The following is a 23,485-nucleotide window of genomic DNA, read 5'->3' as shown; positions in this document are numbered from 1 at the left end:
ATGCTGCAGTTGGTTTCTTTTTTTTTTAAATAGGCTTTTGTTTGATACAAACTACATCTTTATTTAAATCTTTCACACAGTATTTTTTCTTACCTGTACCTATGTGTGTAACTACTCACATAGCATTTCATGGAATCATAGAGTGGCTTGGGTTGGAGCAGACCTTAAAGATGATCCACTTCCAATGCCCCTGCCATGGACAGGGACACCTTCCACTAGATCAGGTTACTCAGAGTCCCATCAAACCTGGTCATGAGCACCTCCAGGGATGGGGCATCTGTGGGCACCCGGTTCCAGTGCTTCACCATCCTCACAGTGAAAAGTTTTATCCTGCTGCCTAATCTAAACCTGCCCTCCTTCAGTTTAAGGCCATTCCCTCTTGTCCTGTGACTACATGTTCTGCGAAAAGTCCTTCTCCATCCTTGTAGCTCCCTTTAGATACTGTAAAGGAAGCTACAGGGTCTCCCTGGAGCCTTCTCCAGGCTGAACAGTCTCGACTCTCAGCCTGTTGTTACAGAAGAGGTGCTTCAGCCCTATGGTAAACTCCTCTGGACATTTTCCAGCAAGGTTTTTTAGTGTTGGAGACCCAAGAGCTGGACACAGTACTGCAGGTGGGGTCTCACAAGAGCAAAGTAATATTTCTGCCTCTGATTTTGAGTTCTTAAAAGTACAAGCTAGAAAGCAGTGCAGCTTCTGGCATGCTTTACCACACACATAGCAGAGGTTGTCAACACTGCATTCTTCTCTCATTCATTTTGACTTCACCCTGTTTTGCACTGCAGCTGTTTTTCACTTCCGTCCTTCAGTTTACTCACTCATAGCTAGTACATTGTTTTTTATATGGCAGGATCTGAAGATCTGTCCCCTTTCCTGCATCTCAGCTGCTTTTCCTCCTGCTTGCTGTCCCCCATCTCTGCTACTTGTTCATTTTCTCTGAGGGTCAGTATTGATGGTACACAAAGGCAGCAGCACATCTGAATAATTTTCTTCCTCCAAGTTAAATAATGCTGTTGAAAGGTCAGATGAACTTCAGAGCTGCCATCAGAGAGGGCAGAAAGGCACAAGGTCTCTCCCTTTTGGTAGCAGGAAGCTGTAAGTTGGGTTCAATGACAGCCTCTGGCTAGATCACCTTACTGGGTTGAGTTTCAATTGCTTGTGGACTATACTGAAATTTTGATGGTTTGCAGATGAGATACCTAACAAAAACTATTTTGTGCATCAGCCAAGTATAAAATTCAGATACTATTCCCAGTTCTTCTAGAACTTTGAGGAGCTCTTGTTTGTGCATTTGTCCTCTTGAACTGTGGTTTTGTTTGTCGTATTTGTGCGGTGTCTCTTATTGTTAATCCACTAATTTTATTGATGATGTCTCAGCTTTTAGATATGCTCAAATTCTACACTGGTTTTGAAATCAATGATCAGACTGGAAATGCTTTGACAGAGAATGAGATGACTACAATTCACTATGACAGAATTACTTCTCTGCAGGTAAGTAGAGGGTGAAGTGCTTATGAGAGACAGAGGATTTGGTTTTACTATTGTAGTCTAATTTGCATTTGGAATAGGCATGAGGTTATTTCCCAAATCAAACCCCTTATTTTCCCTCTTGAGTTGCAGGAATAACTTTAGCTTGGCTGTCTGTAGCAATTGAAGATATGTAATGCTTCAGCATGGTGGATGAGACTATGACTAATTAATATGCTCTAGCAAAACATCAGCATTTTTGACCTTGTGTTACCAAAATGAACTGTTCCTGTTAAGTCTGTTAAGAAAGGAAAGCAGAATGCTGTAGGACCCTGTGGTGATGCAGTAGGTGGCAGCATTTCCTCAAGATCAGTGTGCACATATGCCTACAGTGGTCCCTTGTACAAATTCACTCACACTTTTTAGAATTGTTTGTATCAGTTTTAACAGAACAATTCAAGGAAACATGGTTAAGTTAAACTTGTTCCTGGCTTTTCTTAGGTGCCTGCAAAGCTCTGTATCTGCTCCCTTATGTTTTATTTTAATGACAACAAATGGTGGTATAAGGGTGAAATAAGGAAGATAGTGTGTCAGAAGTAGAGGAGTAACAAATAGATGGTGTTAAGAAAAACAGAGATTCAATCTGGCTTGTATTTCTATCCTGGTGGGGTCCGCAGAGTGGTTCATGTTATGAACCAGAAGAAACTGTGCTTTTTTCTAAGTATTTAAACTGTTATTAAATCATTTGATTAATATGCTTACATCCACTTTCCATGCATGAATCTTTTGCAGAGAGCAGCGTTTGCACATTTCCCAGAATTATACGACTTTGCACTCTCAAATGTAGCTGCAGTAGATACTCGTGATGCACTGGTGAAGTTATTTGGACCTCTTAGGTAAGTTAGCAAATTGAAATTGAAGTTCTTGGTTCTCAGTATGATTAAATTAACAAATTTCCAGCCTTTTGTTCTTCTGACTTCTCATGTGCGTAGCCAGTAGTTATCGTCTAACTTGTTTAGTTTATTTTTTTTTACTCTGTTCTGTAGAAGAACTACAACAGTAAATCATGAAAGCATGCCACTGTATTAACTATTTTACTCACAGCATTTACATTGTAAATGCTGTGAATAAAAGGATAGCAGTATGTATTTTGACAAAGGCAGTGTATGCTTTGTTGCTTGCTTCTGTGTCAGGTCTTGAAAAAATACAAAAATATCCACCCCTTGCCATGTTTATTGCAGATGAGGGGTTCAGCTTACACCTTATACACAAACTTCACTTAAAAGCCTGACCCGTAATTGTTTAGCTCTGGTGAAATCAGACGGCTGGAGTTTTCTTTAAGGAAAAGGCAGCTGCAGTAAGCGAGTGCTGTCCCTGGTTTCAGTGTGACAGAGGCTTCTTGTTTTCCTTTCGCCGTGCAGCTCCAACGTTCTCCACCAGGTGGCGTCGTACCTGTGCCTGCTGCCACCGCTGGCCGAGGGGGAGGACACGAGCCACGAGAAGGAGTTCCTGTTGGAATTGCTGGTAAAAACATGAATAATGCTCCTTGCACTTCTTCCGTTGAAAAATCAAGGCATAGCTACATCCGGCAGCTACACTGCAGTACAATAGTCGTTTAGAATGTTTTCTGAGCCACCTGTGAGCCACAGCAGTGTTGTTGCAGTAATTTGAATGTTAAGATGGGGTTTAAAACTGTATAAATTAAGTATTCGAAAATGCCTATTCATAAATATAGTTTCCATGAGAAACTATATTTATGTGTTTTTTTAGGTCAATAAGCAGAGCCTTGGAAACAGTTTTGAGTTCTTCTGAAAAAGTTTTTTTCCCATTTAAAAACAAAAAGATCTGCTATAGTAGATCTAGATATTCAGTATCTATTTGGGCCCCAAACCAATTTGAAATATTGTTTAATGCACATCATGGTTTTTTGGATATTCAAGGTGTAGCAATACTATTGTAGGCTTCTAATTTTGATATCAGAATACCATAGCTGTTTTTTGAAATCTCATTCCTGAGTTTGTTTTGTGGTTGATTTTTTTAAAGATAGTTCATGTGGTTTTCTAAGGTATTGAAGGTAGTGATATGCCTATGGCTGCCATGGAAAGATATTTGTTCAGATAACATATTATAGTATTGGATAGATTTTTTCTGTGTCCCAAAGAGGAAATAAAGACTAACTGTTACTGAATGAGTAGTATTAGTTAGGTACTGACCATATTTTTAATGGAAAGTAAAGTAAGTTTTATTTTAAGTTGGTTCTCTGCTGAGCCTTGACTGAGTATTTTCAACTCTGTTGTGCCATTTTTGGTCTGCTGAATACCCAAAGGATTGTTTGATTCTACTATGACCAGTAGTTGAACTAGGTCTTTGTTCATCTTCTGATGTCACTGTTTGCATTTAGTTATATTAAAATATTTAATTAGAAAACTATTGATGGAGAAAACTCAAGTGACCACCTTATGAATTATTATCAGTTTCAAAAGTATTTTTGTTGTTCCTTTTTGACTCAGAGATTTGAAATGCTTCCTTTCTTTAGGTCTCCCGTCATGAGCGACGAATATCTCAAATTCAGCAGCTCAACCAGATGCCTCTCTATCCCACAGAGAAGATTATTTGGGATGAAAATATTGTGCCAACTGAATATTACTCTGGAGAAGGTATGATTAGTAGTTCAGTAAATGCTGCAATTAATAAAGGACTTCTGAAGTATTCTGTTTATTCTGTCCAAGAAACTTACACACGGTACTTTGGCATCTTCCAGTATCTTAGAGTAAGACTGGGGGCATCACAGGTTGTTGTAATGCTCTGAGCCATTCAGATTCTTAAATGCAGGTCAGGACTGCTCTACTGTCATTCACCCTGTTCTGGGTGATTGACTTCTTTGCTGTGTGGTTATGTTTGATCAGCCAAATATATTTATGGCAATGTGGGTTACAGTGGGGGAGGGAAGGTGGGGCAGGAGGAGAAGGCAGGTCATCATTGTGACTTTTTAATAGTGTATTAAAGAAATTTTGTTAATGATGAGATGTAATTTTATCAAGTAACACTGGTTGCTGGTGGAAACATTTCCTCCTGTGCTGAACACTTTTGGAATTATGGTATTGATGGTGCTGTTGTGAAGGATTTCTCTTGCTGTCAGACTGTTACAAGTATTTTTTTTCAATTTTGCTTCTCTTGGTTTAGTTTACACTTTCTCTTTTTCATCTCCATGTGTTCTCCTGTCCTGGTTTCAAACAAAACAGTGTTGATTTTGTGGTCTTACAAGGGTTTTTTTGTGTTCTTAAAAGTAATTAAATAAATTTGGTCTAAATTTTATGTAAGAGTAATTTAACCCAAGAATGTTAGGAGTATTGTTTCTATTTCCTTTTAGAAAATGAGGGAAGAAGAATGTCTCTTTGATGAACACTGTGCAGCCTTAAAGAGGTGTTGCTTCACACCTTGCCCTTTGTGCATATAACTAGCTTAACAGGACAGGGTTTCTTACTTGGTGTTGGGAAATGTGTTAAAGTATTTTATCACCATCAGACTTTCCACAATATAAATTACTGTGTTCTGCTGCCTTTCTTCATCGCTGTTGTTTCTCAGTGCGTGTGAAAGTCAGTATGTAGTACCTATACCAGAGAAAGGTTTCAACAATGATATTGCAAGTTTCAAAAGCAAGATGCTTTCACAGGTCTTAAACATAGATATCAAACTGGAATAGTAGTCCAGTAATGTTAGATGAGTAACTTATAGGAATTAAAATTATGGAAAATTTTCATCCAAGACTATCCTAAAACAATGGAAAAAGCTTTAGAACCTGTCTGTGAGTTCTAATACTCCGTGTGTAGTAGGATGTAATCTTCCTCTGTTTTTCTTTCTCATTTAAAAAACAAAGCAGTAATACAGACTTTCGAGATGCGTGTTAAAATTTGATTTTTTGACTTAAAGCTTTTTTTCCACATTAATGGTTTTTATGGCATCTAATAAGCATAAAGCATGGGAATAGGGAAATTGTTGGATGGTTTTTAATATTTCATTAGCCTTTTTTCATAATTTTTAAATGCTAACTTAATTGTTGCACTTCCAAAGACCATTACTTTGTTGTGCATTTGATTTTCCTAAACTTCATTTTGTTGTCTGAATACATTGATGGATTTAATATTTAAGTAGTTCACTGTATTAATGCTAGAAGGATGAAAATTCCTTCAATCTTGTACAGCATCTTTTAGAGAGAACCTGAAAAGTACATGCTTTTTAGAGGTGTGTATTGATAAAAGGGATGGTTTTTAGAATCTCCAAGGATAACTGCGATGGCAGTTGTACAGTGAAGTATGTATGTATGTATGAATTCATAGCAACAGTGTATTAATTAATATTTTTTTTTTGTTTGTCCATCATCCCTTAAATCCTTAGGCTGTCTTGCGCTCCCCAAGTTGAATCTACAGTTCCTGACTCTCCATGACTACCTGCTCAGGAACTTCAATCTTTTCCGCTTGGAGTCCACCTATGAGATCAGGCAGGACATTGAAGACAGTGTCAGTAGGATGAAGCCATGGTAATATTTATTAACTGGTGCAAGCCAGTCAGTTCCCTTCTAATCAAAGTGTGTTTAGGAATCAAAAGCTGATACTGTGTGTATACTAGGTACATAGTAACAAATGTGTTAAAATTATTACATAGATACTGTGGTTTGTACTTCTTCCATAAGGTGTTGCCATGCCAAGGGTTGATATTTTAGGGGTTTGTGGTTATGTATCCCTGCAGGTGTGTTAAAGGCAGCATGCTGGATGCTAACAAAAAGCCTTAGTTGTGTTAAGATGGATGAGTTAATTTTCCATGGCTGACTTGACAAAACATGCAAACGTCATAAACTCCTCTGTTTGGGGGGAATGTTACTGAGTATTCTTGAATTTGCTATCTGCCACATTTTAATCCTCTTTTGGTTTAAAGGATTTATTTGGTGTGATGTCTTTTATACTCAGTACTTGCTTTTTGTTACCTTTCCTTTATCTTCTGTCTCTCTGAGTTTTTTGAATAATGCTAGCATAACTTGCCTTTGTTTTTTGAAATATAAGTCATGTTATGCTTTGATTCTAAAATGCAGGATTGCATGAATCTAATTCAGTAGCACATAAAGTTAAGAATTCTATATTTTTCTTAAAAGTTACTGTGGGGTTAATTTTTTTCATAGTTTTAAAAAGAATTATCAGCTAGTGACTAACAAAATTTTGATGTTTATTTCTTAGGTTATCAGAATATGGAGGTGTGGTCTTTGGTGGATGGGCTAGGATGGCACAGCCCATTGTCTCTTTCACGGTGGTGGAGGTGGCCAAGCCCAACATTGGTGAAAACTGGCCCATGCGAGTGCGAGCAGACGTTACAATCAATTTGAATGTCCGAGATAACATCAAAGATGAATGGGAAGGTACTTAACGTGCTTGGAAATAAAGTGCTCAGAATAGGTGCTCATCAAAATACATTTTGATGTAGTCTTATTTGTGAGAAAAGGAGGTTTTAATCCATGGTACAGATTTGTCAGTCCTAATACAGTTTAGAGGACAGTTACTCAAATTCCAAGTTTATGGAGTTTATATTTTCATAAAGTGAAGTTGGAAGTAATTACTTAGACGTTTCATTGGGAACAGAATGTGTATTACTTCACACTGATGTCCTGTAAAATGCTGTTCTTTACAGGACTGTGGAAAGGTAGCTTAGCATTTTAAGCTAAAAATGTCATATTGAAAAGTATGGGGAAGGTGATATCTTTCTCATGCAGAAGTAGAGAGGACAAATTTTTATTTACTTCAAACCAGTGCATTTCACCAGTTTACAGTGTGTTTGAATATTATGAAGTGCTGACTGTAGCAAATACTGTTTCTTGTGAGTATCCACAGGCGACACTTCTTTTGCTTGGGGATTTGAACTTTAGTTGACTGTGTTAGCAAGTGGCATAGAAGCATGCAGTTGTACTTGTATTATCAGTAAATGTCACTCCTTTCTCTTTTGTTAGAGAAACCTGATAAACGTGCTGGAGCTGCGTAGTGTGATTGCAGGTCACATAGCACAAATGCTAAAGCTGGACTGTGTGATAAATGAGCAGATGCTGCTTTGGGGCTGTAGATTTCTCTTAAAGTAAAAAATCTAGGAGGATGGCAGAGAATTCACTATAATGAAGGTATCTATATAGTGATGCACTTAGCTTTTTAAATGCTAAAACAACCTTTATGATTTGTAAAAAGTAATATTTTAACTAAATCAAAACTGAGATGAAGAATTCATAAATCATTGCCTGACTTAACAGAATCTTGATGAAACTGCCTTCTGTTGAACAGCGTCTGGTGCTTAATGAGGAATTATTTGTCTCATGAAAAATACATCATGTTTTCTGAACTTTGAAGGTGTCTTAGATATCTGAGACTCTGGAGGTGTACTGGAGAGAAAATTTAGTGTTCAGAATTATGTTAATGAATTGGAGAAGCAGCATTTTACAGGTAGGATGTAGTTCAACAGGGATGATTATTAAGCAAGAACAAGTCACTGTACCAATACATGTTGGGGGAATAACTTAACAGGCAGTACCTCTGCTGAACAGAAGGATCATCATTGCTCACAAGTAAATGTGATTCCCAACATTGTGTTAGTACTAAGGGAAAAAGACAAAATCTCAAGTTATATTGAGAGCAAGATTATTGGGAGAATAATCTTGAAATAATGTTTGTTCATATGAAAAAGCATCCAACTTCTACTTTTCATATCTATTATATCACAGTGTCCTATGGTTTTGTATTTTCTAAGGTCAAGGCGTATTTTGAGGCAAAACAAAATATATACAGGTGGGATTTTATAAAAGAAATATGAGTGGATTCTTTTATATACATATGTTAAGGAGTTGGTGAGGACAGTGCCATTCAGTCAGATCTCTGCCTGTTCCTTTTGGGGCCCAGGTCTGCGCAAGCACGACGTCTGCTTCCTGATCACGGTGCGTCCCATGCAGCCCTACGGCACCAAGTTCGACAGGAGACAGCCTTTCGTGGAGCAGACTGGCCTGGTCTATGTCAGAGGCTGTGAAATTCAGGGCATGCTGGACGAGAAGGGGCGTGTCATTGAAGAAGGTATGATAGCCCAAAACTGGTTCAAGAGATTTATCTTTCTGTCTCTGTGATTTTTTTATATTTAACAGGCTAATTGATAATTTTTCTCTCCTTTAAGGAGTGCTCATTGAATTAGTTACATACATGTTAAAAAACAAACCAATTCCATAAGCAGCCTGAGAAAGGTCAGCTAGTTTCCTCTGGTAAAATCTGATGTAGCTACATTAATTAAATAAATCCAGTATTGGGTTAAGGAGTAAAAGAGATTCTATTCAAGAACTATTAGAATAATGCAGTGAAAATGTATCCATTGCTATGCAGAAATTAGTTTCATCATATGAATTTGTCTGAATTTCATTTGAGGAACAATTATGGATCACTTATTTGAATGATAATTTGCTTTTAGCACTGAGTCTAATTCTAATCTTGTTGTTTCATTATGGGCAGGACCTGAACCAAAACCAAGACTTAAAGGTGATTGCAGAACATACAGAGTATTTCTGGACCCAAACCAGTATCAGCAGGACATGACCAACACAATCCAAAATGGAGCAGAAGATGTCTATGAGACATTTAATATAATAATGAGAAGAAAACCAAAAGAAAACAATTTCAAGGTAAGATACTTGCCTTTTAGCTCTTAGGTCAGAAGGATGGAGCACCTCTCCTGCAGGGAAAGCCTGAGAGAGTTGGAGTTATTTAGTCTGGAGAAGAGAAGGTTTCAGGGAGATCTGACTGCGCCCTTTCAGTAAGGGGGCTTATAAAAAAGATGAGGACTAACTTTCTAATAGTGGTAGTACAAGGGGTAATGTTTATTAACTAAAAGATGGTAGATGCAGACCAGATAAAAGAGAACTATTTCATGATGAGGGTGATGAAATGCTGGAACAGGTTGCCCAGAGGTGGTAGATGCCCCATCCCTGGAAATTTTCAAGGTCAGGTTGAACAGGGCTCTGAGAAACTTGGTCTGCTTGAAGATGGCCCTGCTCATTGCAGGGGGGTGGACTAGATGAGCTGTTGAGATTCCTTTCAGCCAAAACTATTGTATGATTCAGCCTCAACAGTGCTGAGCAGAAAGGAAGGAGCCACTTCCCTTCACCTGCTGGGAAAATTCATACTGTAGCACAAGGTGCTGTAGGCCAACCTTCACTGTGAGGGTGCATAATTTTATACACCTAAAAATATTTCTTACTCAGTTTCTTTGCTTTTTAGACCTCTAAATCATTAATGTTCCTTGAGTTTTCCATTTTGAAAATGCAGCATGAATGAAGAACTACATTTCTTTTGGTGCCTTAAAATCATGCACTGCATAATTGAAGTGATTTTCATTTTGAGGGATTCTGTAGCAGATTCTCTGTAAATGGATTAACAAGTAGGCAGGAAGACTTTTTTTCTTTCTGTATCTAGAAAGATAGCTCTGGTGTGAAGCAGCAGCTTGCAGCCTGCATGGACCGTTGTGGTGCCATCATTTGTGCTGTGTACTTGCAGCTAATTTACAGGCAAATCCCAATGCAAGCCATTTTTTGCTGGCATTTATGAAAGACTCATACCTTCATTTTTCAAGACAATCTAAGGTATTTCCACATTTATCACATTGTTGCCAGTTTTGGTGCATGCATTCCATGCCATTTGCAAACCTTTCTAACATCAGCTGGAGAAAAGAAAACAAGATGATGCTGTGATTAGTGTAGACAGTGTATGCAGCAGATGGAAGGCAGCTTTAAGTTTAAAGCTGAGCTTGTAGGAGAGAAGACAAGAAAACTCTTGTGCAGTCCCTGTAAATTAAGCAGATGAGACAGCAGAGAAAGTGCAAATACAGTGTGTTTGCTGGAGGTGACACCACTGTGTCACTGCAATTGGTCAGCAGTGTTAGTTTTTACAAAAGTGAATGTTACTATTTTTACATGCATATAAATTACTTTTTGAAAAGCTGAATCAAAGTTTTTGTGATGCAGAAGCACCGCATTTGCTGTCAGGAACATATTTCTTGCTTCCTCTTAGAAACTGATCACTGGGTTTAGAAATACTACCTGAAAATGTGACATTTTCTGATTTTTTTGTGCTTTTCTTAGCACAAACATATTATGCTGTGCTCAATATATGTTTGAGCCAGAAGTACTCGTTCTATATTTGCAACAAAAATAGAAAAATTCTTACTTAATATGGGGCTTTTCCATCCATATATCTTTGAAGTAATTCAGGCTTCAGCAGTGTTAAGATGCCTTCAACTTCATAGCTTTGCAGGTCTGTCACAGAATCCACAGCATGATTGTGACTGGAAGAAACATATTCAGAGAATGATTAAGGTTAGAGGGACCTTAGGAGTTGATTTAGTCCAAGGCATGTTTAAAGCAGAGTCAGCTAGAGCAATTTGCTCAAGATCTTGTCACTATGTAGTTGGAATTGGATATGTCCAGTGATGGAAACTATCTAACCAGTCTAGACAGCCTGTTCCAGTGTTGCATTACCTCTACAGTAAAAATATTTTAGTGTATTTAGGTGGAATTTCCCATATCTCAATTCACGTCCATTCCCCTTGTCCCTTCACAGGGCAGTACTGAGGGGACTCTCATTTCATTGACCTCCATTGACCTAACTTCCTCCTGTTGCATTTTTTTAATATAAATCACTCAAATTCTCCAATGCTCCTTGAGTTTTGTGTTCTTGAGGCTGAACAATCCCAGCTCTCTCAGCTTGTCATGCAACAGATTCTCCAATCCCTTAATCATCTCAGTGGCTCTTTGCTAGAGCCATTCCAGTATGTCCGTGTCTCCTGTCCTGAGGAGCCCAGTGCTGGACACAGCCCTCCAGATGTGGTCTCACCCACGCTGAGGAGTGGGGAAGAACCAGGACCTTAATAGAGGTTGGCTGAGCAGGGATGGTGATCATGTTACTTGACTCTTTCAATGATACAGCACAAGCAAGAAAGGAAAATCCTATGCTTTTGGAGGTGGATAATAAATGAATAAAATTCTGTACTTTGATTTAACTGACTTTTACAAGTTCTTTTACAAGATTGGCATTTGGAGGTTCTGTATTGTATTCTGGTGTGGATGACTGATGCACTGTGTTTGCCATTCATTTGTGCCCATGTTTGGTGGCATGGGAGCTCATAGGATCTGGAAATCAGTGCAGACCTGGTATCCTGTGTTCTGTGCTGCTGCTGAGAAGCAGATACATGGTGACTGAATGCCAAGTTTCAAGTGAGATAGTTCTTCAAGACTTGCCACTAAAGTAGCCCTTTGAAAGGAAGGCTAAAATTCAGCTACCTCTTAGTTAAAAAAGCACACCTTCTGTGCAAGTCTAGGGTCCGGAGCTTTGGTATTTTCACAAGAGGGGAAAGGAGAGACAACTTGTGTAACCACAGATGATTAGATAAATTAATTTGTGGGTGAAGAGCAAATGCTTGAAGGAAGGCTTAAGCTGACTGCAAGGGTGAAGTTTATAGGCCTGTGAGAGGACACCTTAAACTGCATGAGGATGTTCTATGCGTTTTTCCCTTGCTGTGAGTGTTCTGGGATGAAAATTTACTGTGTCGTCTTTACTAGCTCTTAGTTCAAGAACTCTGTGCTTTGATACTGATGTTTTGTTGCATATGTACACTGTCCATATATTGACTCAATCTAACCAAACACTGTCAATTAAAGAGTTATGTTCTATAGTCTTAAAACAGATTTGATTGATCTTCAGTATGATTTTTACTTGGTAAAAAGTCAGTCTCTTCAATCCTGTTTTTTCTGGCTTTTCTTATTTACAGGCTCTTCTGGAGACTATCAGAAACCTGATGAACACAGATTGTGTGGTTCCTGACTGGCTGCATGACATCATTCTTGGATATGGAGACCCAAGTAGTGCACACTATTCAAAAATGCCCAATCAGATTGCAACTCTGGATTTTAATGACACTTTCCTGTCCATTGATCATTTAAAAGCTAGCTTTCCTGGGTACAATGTTAAAGTCACTGTTGACAATCCAGATCTGCATGTACCCCCCTTCAGGTGATCTTAATATTTCAAGTACTTCTTGATATTCTTGCTGAAACATGTTTTCAGGTGGAGTTATGTTCAGAGGTTGAAAGGAGATGCTCTTTATTTAAAAAAAAAGATGGAGATATGTTTAGATTATGTTTAGATATGTGAGATTTAGATAGTTACGTGATAGAGTTAACTGTATGACAGCAAGACCCAGGACCAGCTTCTGTTCTCTTCTGTATGAAAATGCATCAGAGCATTGCTTGTAGATCAGCCTACAGAATATATGCTAAAAGAAAAGTACGAGATAGAATCAAGACACATAATACTCTTTTCTGTATTATTGTATCTAGTCTCCTCAAGATCAGGCTAGAGAATTTTAATTACATCGTTTCCTTACATGTCTCATTACAACAAGCTAAGAACAGCAATTTCAACACCAGTTAAGATTTGAGCTTTTGGAAACACCGTTCAATCAACATAAAGGATTAAGTCTGAAATCCCATAATGCTTATTTTTAGAAATGATTTCTGAAATAGGATGCCATTGACAGCTAAATAAGATTTACTCGCTTTGTTTTAGTGGTGCTGTTGTCCAGCATTTTTAGACCTGACAATTCTATCCCTCCTGGTGCACTTTCTTGAATTTTGACAACTGAGTTTCACAGTGCATAGTACTGGAGAACAGTTCCTTCAGCTGAACAGACTACATCTTTTCCTTATGAAGCAATTAATCTGTGGAGGGGAAAGATGCCTTTCCCCTGCATCAGTCAGCTTTTATCATGGCTAAACTGAATCTTGAAAAGCAGGGAGGTAATCTCCTGAGCTTTTTTTGGAAACACTACATGGAGAATTTGTGTGGAGAAGGCACTAACACTATATAATGATATAAAAATAGTCTGAAGCTATCAGGAAAAGATCTCACACACAGTTTTCCTCAATGACCTGTTGTTCAGTTTCAGTTCAGAGATACTGCTCTTTATGAAGAGCTGTTGCTCTTCCTACTGCTACATTGGTCCTGTAAGAGATTATTATTGTTATAGATATCTACATTTTGGATGGGCATTGGGATTTCTTCACCTGTGATTTGTTTCTGAATTAGAGAAGCTTGCTAATATGCATAGAAGGCTATAAAAAATTGAAATTGGAGGATAAAAACCTTCATCTGTTGGAATAGTTTGGAATACTGACACAGCTTATGTTCTGTGATAACTTTTCTCCTGTCCCTTCCATTTTCACTTATGAACTTCTTGTCTTCAGTGTTCTTCCAGCTGGCTCTCAGCACTGCTCCTGGCTTTTCCAGTTACGAAAGGAGTGCTTTTGACACACTTTTTGTTTAATCAGCTTCATCAATTCATTTGGCATTTCTCTTCTTTATTCTCCTTAAAACTTTGTCATTTGCAGCACTTGTTTCTCTGTTGTATGAAAGTTTGTCTTAATGGGGAGAAAAAATCTTTATCACCTTCAGAGAGAGTCCATGTCATAGTGAACATGTTGAACTTTAACCTTAAATTATGTGTTGCAGAATAACTTTCCCAATGAAGGAAGGTAAAGGAACGAAAAGAAAAGAGGATGGAAGTGAAGAAAACCCTGAAGAAGCTAAAACGCTGATTGTAGAGCCTCATGTTATCCCGAACAGGGGACCATATCCATATAATCAACCAAAACGGTAAGAAATGGATGGGAACTTAGTTTCAAATGACAACATGTGCATAGCAGTTCATTTTCAGAAATGAGACTGGTTTGTTTTATATTTGAATCAAAATTGTCGCCCATCTGTGAAAAATTTATTCTGCTGTCCCCCATCTGTGAAAAGAGTCCCTTGAGGAACAGTGAGAAATACTGTCTTCTAGTGATCTTTGGCTCAGGAATTTGAATATTAGTAAAGTAATACCTAAATAATTTTACAACATTCTCTGCAAATAATGACTAAAGACAAACAGGCTTTTAGATGGAAAGAGTTGTCACATGGACAACATGATTTACTGTCTTGCTCAGAAATTTCAAGACTGTTATATCTATAAAAACGTAGTTCTAATGCTGATATAATTTGTGCAAAATTTTGCAAATGTGTTGTTCAGGAAAGATATAAGCAATTCATTGAAATAAAACTTGTTAAAACAATTGCTTTTACAAAAATTGTTGGCAAAATCTATCAATTATCTGATGTCGTTCTGCTTTGTTACAGCAATACTATTCAATTTACCCATACTCAGATTGAAGCCATCCGTGCAGGAATGCAGCCTGGACTAACTATGGTAAGGATGTTTTCAAGGATTCTTTACTCTTATTTTATTAGTTCTGGCCTTAGGTACATTCAGTGAAATCCTAGTAATGCCCCTTTCTGTAGCCTTGCTGAGGTAATTTCTATTAATAGTTTAAGGATATGAAGAACTACCTTTCAGAGGCTCAACATGCTCCAATCCTCACAAAATCATAGAGCAACACATTTCTGTATCCTGTGTTTCAGTGGCTGAATGCTTTCCACAGAAACTGAATTTACTTTTTTTTGAAGTGATTGGAGAGTCTTTAAATAAAGCAGGAATGATTTCATAGCAATTTGTAATTTTATGTGTTGATGCTTATGAAAACTGCTATTCTGCGCTTCTTAATAGTGCAAAAATTATTTTGAGATGCTTTCTTTATAATATTTGGATACCTTTAAAATGTCTGAGCTGTCTATTTTGGAGTGTTTGTAGAATGAAGCCTATTGAAACATTAATTGTTATTATATGTCTATATCATCAGTTGTAGATTTCTGAGTAAATAGAAGGAATGAACTCTTTTTTAAAATTTTTCCTGTTCTTTATGTCTGTTTCACTTTATTGTTTTTCAATTGTGTGTCTTGATTCTCTTTTCACTGTTTCCCCCCTGTTAAGCCTGTTTTGAGGCTAAACTGCCTTTTTCTCTGAAAACATCTGTTTTGTTATTAGTACTTCCTGTGCTGGATTACCATATTCCTTTTAGTCAGTAATCTGCCAAAATAGTCTAAAGCTGTTGTATTTGGTCTGAAAGTTCACCAGAGCCAGGAAGCAATGTGTAATGTCAGTGTCTTGTGAGATTGTTCTGGGTGTTTTCTTCCCCAGCCAACTCTGTTTTTCCTTATTTTGAAGTATTCTGATAAACTGTGTATTGATTTTTGGTTTTATTTTTTTGTGTGTGTGTTTGATTTTAGGTAGTGGGTCCACCTGGTACTGGAAAAACTGATGTAGCAGTCCAGATAATCTCCAATCTTTATCATAATTTCCCAGAACAACGAACTCTAATAGTTACCCACTCTAATCAGGTAAAGTGTCAATCATGTGTGAAATTTTCCTGTAATTGCAATGTAGAAGAGCAGTAGGTGTTGAGATCAGTAGTTTGGGAATTGCATTTGTCTCCTAACAGTGGAAACTTGTGTCAACTTACGTGCAGTTTTGCCAGTTTGATAATGAGAAATTAAATTTTTGAATTTCAGGTGTGTAGTTCTAAACTATTTACCTGAAGTTTTCAATGTGTTTAATTGGTTGGAGGTCAAAAATAAGAAAGTATTTTTGAAAAAGTATCATTTGGTGAGGAGTTACAGCGTGGAATAATACAGGCCAGTCTGCAGTGGGTGGCAGGAGAGTGACAGTTGGGAGAAAGGGTTGAGAACATTGAGAACATTGAGAGCATGTCCATTGAGGAGAAAAAGAAGGAAATACTTTGAGGCAGATAGAAGACTTCTTACTAGACAAGACTTTAATGAGGACATTAACTTGAAATTGTGCCCTGGGAAATTAACTGTATCTCAGCAGGGTACATTACCCATGCTTTGATGCTGCACTTTAAGATGTTTACATCAGTTGCAGCTGCAAGTGGAGCTTGTTTGTGTTTATTCTTATTTTCAAAACTTGATGATCCAGTGCTTACAAGTTTGCTCCTTTGAAATAAACGAGTTAGTTGATAGTAAGCCACTAGAGAACTGAAGAGTTTAAGGTAGAAGATGTAGCACACCTAGAAGTTTAGTTGAGCAAAATTCAGTTATCCAAAATGGGATAGAGTCCCAGTACCTGACAGCCACTACCAGATCATACTTCTCTCATGTACAGTAAAAGTTAAATTGTTTAATGTCATCATACAAAAATTGGTGTTTGTGGGACAGTTTTGTAAATTGATAGCTTTATCAACTGAGTTAACTGTATGATTGCAATTTCAAAATTTAATTCTAAATCAAATGTGATTGTTGTATAAAGTATGCAAATAAAAGGGTGTTAGTAGGCTAATTTCCTTATTGTCAAGATTAGGAGTTTCAGTATTAACTTTGTTTTGTTAAAACAAATTATTTTTGTTTGTTTCAGCTTCCATTTATACTAAATTAGGAAAAATCTCTTATTTTACTAACAAGTAATTCCTCAATTTTCCCCTGCAACAGCCTCTGAACTTCTAAAAACTACCTTTTCTCCTGTTCTTGTCAATCTTTAGGCTTTGAACCAGCTGTTCGAAAAAATCATGGCTTTAGACATTGATGAGCGTCACCTTCTGCGTCTGGGTCATGGAGAGGAGGAATTAGAGACAGAGAAAGATTTCAGCAGGTGAGGAAGGAGATGCTAATGATAAACTCCCCTGTATAAACATGGCAGCAGGATGTCTCTGTTGAATCCACTCAGCCTCCCAGGCGAAGGAGCGGTGCTGGACAAGTTTTACCCTTCTCATGTCATTCAATCCCAGTAACACAGATTGCACTATTTTTCAGTACCAGGTTTATTAATTTTGGTTCTTACTCTGTACAAAAGCTGTGCTTCCTTGAGACAGTCAGTTGCTTTGTCACAAAATCAACTGCTTGAATAATAGATATTTTTATTTTTTTTTGACCCTCATGCCTTTCGTACAATTAATCTGTGAGAGAAATTAGAATAATAAAGTGGATTCTTAGAGCTACAGTTTTTTTTGTTCAAATATGGTATCACTTCTACTGTCATGGTGATTTTTGCATTAATAAACAGGAAATTAAACTTTCTGCTTTGAATTCTTCTTCAACTTTGCTTAACATCAAAGTTGCTTATTTCATTGATAACACATTTTGAAGTATACATATGTAAGGAAAGCTATGAACTCTGTGTCAGTACAAAGACTTAAGAACCTGTTCTTCTAAATATTTGTATGTTTGTCATGCTTTAGTGCAATTGACGTCAGTAGGATTACACACATTCATGAATGTAAGCGGGGTATAATGGTCGTGCACTGGAAATATCTGAACTGTCCAGTACTGGATTATCATAGCAATACTTTGACTTCAAAAGCTGTAGTAAAAATTATATATAGTCACTAGAAGCTACCCACATATACATAGTTCAGTATTTAGCAAAATAAATGCCTTGTGATTTTTTTCTTTTAAATTGAATGCCTTGACGTAGTCAAATTATTCCAGAAATTTGATAGCCAAAAACTTACTGAATGATGCCGTAGCAGATATTTATTTAGTACTATCCATAGTTTAGTATATTCCTTGAATTGTAGCGTTCATTGTTAAAAGGAATTTTCTTTCTGACACTATGTTGTCTGTTTTCACTCTTTCTCAAGGTAACTCCAGACCTGTGGGATATTTGTGCAAGCACTATGAGTTCTGGTAGTTCAAGAGGGAGGGGTAAAGGTTGAGGAATATATTTGAAGGTGGGCTGCACTACTCTGAGAACTTTATTTCTCATTAGCTTGGCTTTGGGAATTGTTAGAGTTCAAGTGATAAAAGTAGTCAGCATGTAACAAATTCTTAGGCTTTGGAACGGGGTTGTAGTTGTGGCAGTGTTTTGGCAGGGTGCTGGGGTTTTTTGTGATCTCTCATTGTGATATTGAGATACTATTTTGAGTTTAATAAAAATTATTATATATTACATATGTTATATATAATCTGTTTTGTAGGTATGGAAGAGTCAATTACGTGCTGGCTCGAAGACTTGAACTTCTGCGAGAAGTTGGGCGATTACAAGAGAGTCTTGGAGTCCCAGGAGATGTATCTTACACTTGTGAAACAGCTGGCCACTTTTTCTTATACCAAGTAAGGACTGAAATACTTTTGCAGGGACTGTATGACCTAAATCTGTTACGAAACACTGTGTAAAAGTCGCAATGAATTTTTCAGAGTTGAGAGTAAAAGCAAAAAGCATTTTCCTTGGTGATTCACAATACAGTAACAGCTAAAGTTAAAATTGCAGCATGACTTGCTTGTATTGCTATTGTTTTAAATCCTGCCTGCTGACTCACCAAGTCATTGCTGCCCTTCATGAATGCTGGCAAAGATTCTAACCTGAAGCTTCTCGTTCAGATGGGAAAATCTGTGGGCTGCTTTATATTTTGGACAAGCATTAGAGCAGCTACTTGATGGTCCTGATAGGAGGCTTTTATAGCATTAAATGCCAGTGTGAAATCAAATGTATGGTGTACAAAATGGTATGTTGCATGTCCCTCATTTCTCCTCCATGTATTTTTCAGTGATGTGGTCTACATTTGCAATTAGTGTTGCATAAGGAGGTTTACAGAGTGGAACTTAGGACTGAATGCACTTACTTGTGTATGTTTTTACAGAAGTTACTCTGGTCTAGCTTTAGTGTGGACCTTAACATTAAATGGACATTAGTTGTTGAAGAGTGCAAGGAACACTGCTAGAGGTCATCTTCTGGTTCAGTTTCCTCCTAAATGAATCCCACTTGGTATTTAAATCAAAGTAGTGTAAGTAGAGATAAGGTTAGGTTTCCTTCTGTACTGGGTTTATGTGGCAAGGTTTTGGTAGCAGGTGGCTGTAGGAATGCCCTCTGAGAAGAGGCCAGGGGCTGCTCTGTGCAGGACCCAGGCAGCTCCAGCAGGTCCACTGCTGAGCAAAGCTGAATCCATAGTGAAACTGGTGGTGCCTCTTTGAAAACCTCTTTGAGAAGAGGCCAAAAACCAGCAGCAGCTGAGGGCAGAGAGGGAAGTGTGAGAAACAACCCCATACACCCAGGACAGAAGAAAATGAGGGGGCTGGAAATGCTCCAGGCATCAGAGCACAGGTTCCCCATAGCTTGTGGAGACAGCCATGGTAAAGCAGGTTTTCCACCTGCAGCCAGTGGAGAGGCTGTGGCAGAGCAGATACTGCCAGTGCAGCCCATGGAGTTCCCCATGCTGAGCAGGTGGGTATATCCTGAAGGAAGGGGCAGCCTATCAAAATCCCATGCTGGTGCAGGGAAGAAGTGTGAGTAGGAAGGGGTGGCAGAGATGTGGTGTTGTGAACTTGAATGATCTGTACTGGTCAGGGTAGGGAGGAGGTAAAAAAGTTGACAATGAAATTAACCCTGGGAACAAAGAGGGAGTGGAGAAGAAAGATGATTCTAGTTTTGTCTTTGTTGCTCACCATCTTACTCTGTTTTTAATTTTCAATGAATGAATTTTATTTTCTCTGCTTTGTCAGTGATGCTACTTGCTAAGCAATCTCCCTGTCTTTATCTCAACCCATGAACTTTTCTATCTTAATTTCTCCCATTGTCCTGTTGAAGAGTGGGAGTGGGAAAAACTGGGTTGGGAGTCTGGCAGCCAACCAGGGTTGAGCCAAGTATAACCCACTACAACTTCAAAAATGTCTTTCTGACACAAGGTCAAATGCTACCTAAGACATACCTTACTTCCGTGATAATTTTTTTAATGGTGTACTGCAAGCCTGTATATTGCCAAATACCTTATGATATAAACCCACCTTGCTTTGTCACAGGTAATGTCTCGCTGGGAGGAGTATATCAGTAAAGTGAAGGTTAAAGGTGGAAAATCGCCAGATGTTGCAGATGTCTCCAGTTTCTTTCCTTTTCACCAGTATTTTGCGAATGCTCCTCAACCAGTTTTCAAAGGCAAATCATATGAAGAAGATATGGAAATTGCTGAAGGGTGTTTTAGACATATTAAGAAAATATTCACTCAGCTTGAGGTAAGACATGTAACTGTTAATGGCAAGTGAATTTGGCTAATCTTGTAGAAAAATTACACGACTCCAAAATTCTCATTTTCCCTACTTCCTAGAAGAAATATACATGTCTAGGCAGCTTCATTACTTGGCAAGGTGAGAATTTCCACCTTAGAGTAATATAGGTATGTTACACAGTAGGAGCAAGGGTCTGGTCTCTTTTAGTTGGATCATGGGAAGCAGCCATTCTGCATCCATTTTCACTGATGAGGTTACAAGGATTGGTACACCTATCACTATTCCTCTGATCCTCACAGGGTCTTTGTATTTACAGTGAGATGCCTTTAATCAGACAACCTAAAAGTAACAGATTATCTTCTGGTTTTGCCAGAATTGCTTAAGAGGCTATTAAATATTAGGATAAAGGTGATTTGTGATCACTTGATTTTATTAACTGTAATGGTCGTTCTGTTACTGAATTTGATGTCATGTTATGATGCAGTAAAGTAGGAAACAAGAAGATAAAGTAAAAGAAAATTTTGGGGGATTCTGAGAGGGTTCCTCAGAATTATTTGAATATTTGTCTGTAAATTTATATGTACATACAGGTTGGAAGAATTCTTTCATAGGTTTTCACAAGATTGTTTTTCAAAATACACTAAACCTGGAAACAACAACAAATTATTCAGATGGGATTGTTAACAGTACATAGTCTCAGAGCTTTCTTGTTTAATTATATCAAGAGGGAGCCAGAGAGTTTGAGTGGATTTACTCTATAAGTGATATTTTTTTCATATTCTGACTTTCAAGACTTTTCTTTTGTCCTCCATAGGAATTCAGAGCATTTGAACTTCTCCGCAGTGGCCTGGATAGATCAAAATACCTGTTGGTGAAAGAAGCAAAAATCATTGCAATGACTTGTACTCATGCTGCTCTGAAACGACGGGACCTGGTTGAATTAGGTTTCAAAGTAATGATTTTACTAGTGTTACTGTACTGCTTGATTTTGGTGTTGGTTCTCCCCTATTCCCCACCCCATATGAATCTGCCCCAAATCTAGGCCAGCTAGATTATTTAGAATTGCATTTTTTTACCTGTATGTTTCAATTTTTTATTTTTACTGAAGAAAAATATAACTTCTGTAAGTAAAAGATTAAATTACTTTCAACTTACTGTATATACTAAAATTGTAAATAGTGCTTTTTTTAAAAAGTCAGTTTTGCCATATTACATGATAAACAGCAGTGATAAGATTAATAAAATAGAGGTAGAACTGGCCTCTATGGCCAGTAAACATGGCATTTACAGCTTTGTTTACCTAAAAACTTAACAATTTGAGGAAAAATAACTATGATGCAATGCTTTTTTTCATTCTGAAGTGGTAACTATAACTGTTAATTTAGTGCAGTCTTTGTTTCTGGCAAAAGCCAGCCACCAGTAATTCTTCAGCATTATTTTTCACTGATCATGTACTGTATTGGATCACAAAATGGCTTCTCTTCAGCTTCAGTGCAGAGATACCAAATTATTTTGCTCTTCTGAAGAAAACTTTTCTCTTGTGGTTATGGCCTATAGGAAGCCTGTAATGTATTTCAGTCTTGGATTCCTTCTAGGTATAAGCCCTGACTGGTACAGAGAGTTCTGCCATTTGTGTAGTAGCACTTCACCTATTTGGTAATACTGATATTCTCCCTATAAGGTGAAATCCTGCTGTAACCATCCCACCTGGCAAAATTTGAAGGAGTAGTAGATGCTTTCTTTTGGTAGGCTGAATAAATACCTTTATTTGTGTTACTGTGTTTATGGACATCTCTTTACTTTTTTTTTTTTTTTCTCAGTATGACAACATCTTAATGGAAGAGTCTGCTCAGATTCTGGAGATAGAAACCTTTATACCTCTCCTGTTGCAGGTTAGACTTGAAACATAAGAGATCTTAAATAAGACTCTGTGCTCTTGAACACTATTGAATATTAAAATGAAAAATATCATGTGTAGGAAGTAACCCAGAACTGATCTTTGCTAGTAAGACCTTTCACATTGATTTGACTTATTTGATTTTTAATTATGAAATTATTTAATGCAATAATGTAACCATCTTACATTTTTTTTCAAACTTTTAAATGAGCATTGATTAACCAGCTGCATCTGCCAGTTGAGGGAAAGTAGGTATATGTGAGGAATGCAGAAACTGAACAGTTTGTATAATTAGAGTAGACCATTTCACCATAGAGGCATATTCTGAGGGATATTCTATGAGTTTATTTATGTGAGGCATCCAAATAGTCCTTGAAAATTGAGTGGGTTTTAATTTTAACAAAACCTAAGGATCTAGCCTTGCAGAGTAGTAGTAGTTGATTTTTTTACTTGCAATTCAGTGAGAAATTTTTAAAAACAGAATTCTGGGGGACCTCTTTGTCCAAGATTTAAATGGCTGATACGTACAGAAAACTATATAGAATGCTTCATCATGTGCAAAGAAGGAACTTCCAGGAGTGAGTAAAAAAAAAAGACAGTAAGCTTTGGGTTTTTGTGGGTTTTTTTATTCTTGCTAATAAAAATGATTTCCATCCTCTTAGTTTCTTTCTAAGGCATTTTCAGGCTTGGGTAGTTGGACAGTCCAGAGATCAGTTTTCTTTCCTTGCTGTCTGATCAGAAACTGCTTCAGAGCTCTTCCACTTCAAGTGTCAGGAAAAGCAGCTTTGTGCTCTGTCTCAAATAGTGTTCCCATAAGAAAGGGAATTATCACAGGAGTGTGTAATGAGGATCTGACAGCTGGAAGTCTCCAGGATGCTAATTGTGAAGAGCATTCAGTCCAAGAGCCAAGATGGCAATTAATTAGGGGCACATCCTGGTCATGGAAGAGACTATTTGAGAATTACAGAAGTAAGCATGATCTGCAGAGATGTTTGAAAGGCAGTGTTGCCTCAGACATCTGAACACTAAAAACTGTTTCAGATGCTTCATATTCACTACCTCAGAATCCAGAAATAAAGTTCAGAGGACAGTTCTGGGTTGACTGCTGTGGCTGTGAAGTAATCAGAGGTTTTGACCTTTACAACAATAAAATAGGATCTTTATTCTGATATTTCTCTAC

The 23,485-nt window shown here is 37.6% G+C and overlaps 1 protein-coding gene across 1 annotated transcript in view; it reads left to right on the top strand.

Annotated features, from left to right (window-relative positions):
* AQR (aquarius intron-binding spliceosomal factor) overlaps positions 1-23,485 on the top strand; it is a 46,816-nt gene that overhangs the window by 11,828 nt on the left and 11,503 nt on the right. The window contains exons 12-28 of the mRNA XM_064714847.1: positions 1,375-1,488; positions 2,257-2,360; positions 2,886-2,988; positions 4,001-4,121; positions 5,860-6,001; positions 6,693-6,871; positions 8,391-8,558; positions 8,985-9,154; positions 12,295-12,536; positions 14,034-14,177; positions 14,697-14,766; positions 15,684-15,794; positions 16,952-17,061; positions 18,386-18,521; positions 20,205-20,414; positions 21,223-21,360; positions 22,229-22,300. Coding sequence (XP_064570917.1) covers positions 1,375-1,488; positions 2,257-2,360; positions 2,886-2,988; positions 4,001-4,121; positions 5,860-6,001; positions 6,693-6,871; positions 8,391-8,558; positions 8,985-9,154; positions 12,295-12,536; positions 14,034-14,177; positions 14,697-14,766; positions 15,684-15,794; positions 16,952-17,061; positions 18,386-18,521; positions 20,205-20,414; positions 21,223-21,360; positions 22,229-22,300 — 2,334 coding nt within the window. The remainder of the gene's footprint in view (positions 1-1,374; positions 1,489-2,256; positions 2,361-2,885; positions 2,989-4,000; positions 4,122-5,859; positions 6,002-6,692; positions 6,872-8,390; positions 8,559-8,984; positions 9,155-12,294; positions 12,537-14,033; positions 14,178-14,696; positions 14,767-15,683; positions 15,795-16,951; positions 17,062-18,385; positions 18,522-20,204; positions 20,415-21,222; positions 21,361-22,228; positions 22,301-23,485) is intronic.

Source organism: Zonotrichia leucophrys, chromosome 5 (genome assembly GCF_028769735.1).
Source record: "Zonotrichia leucophrys gambelii isolate GWCS_2022_RI chromosome 5, RI_Zleu_2.0, whole genome shotgun sequence".
Classification (NCBI taxonomy): Eukaryota; Metazoa; Chordata; class Aves; order Passeriformes; family Passerellidae; genus Zonotrichia; species Zonotrichia leucophrys.
The sequence above is the reverse complement of the archived record's forward strand: the minus strand, read 5'-3'. Positions and strand labels throughout refer to the sequence as shown.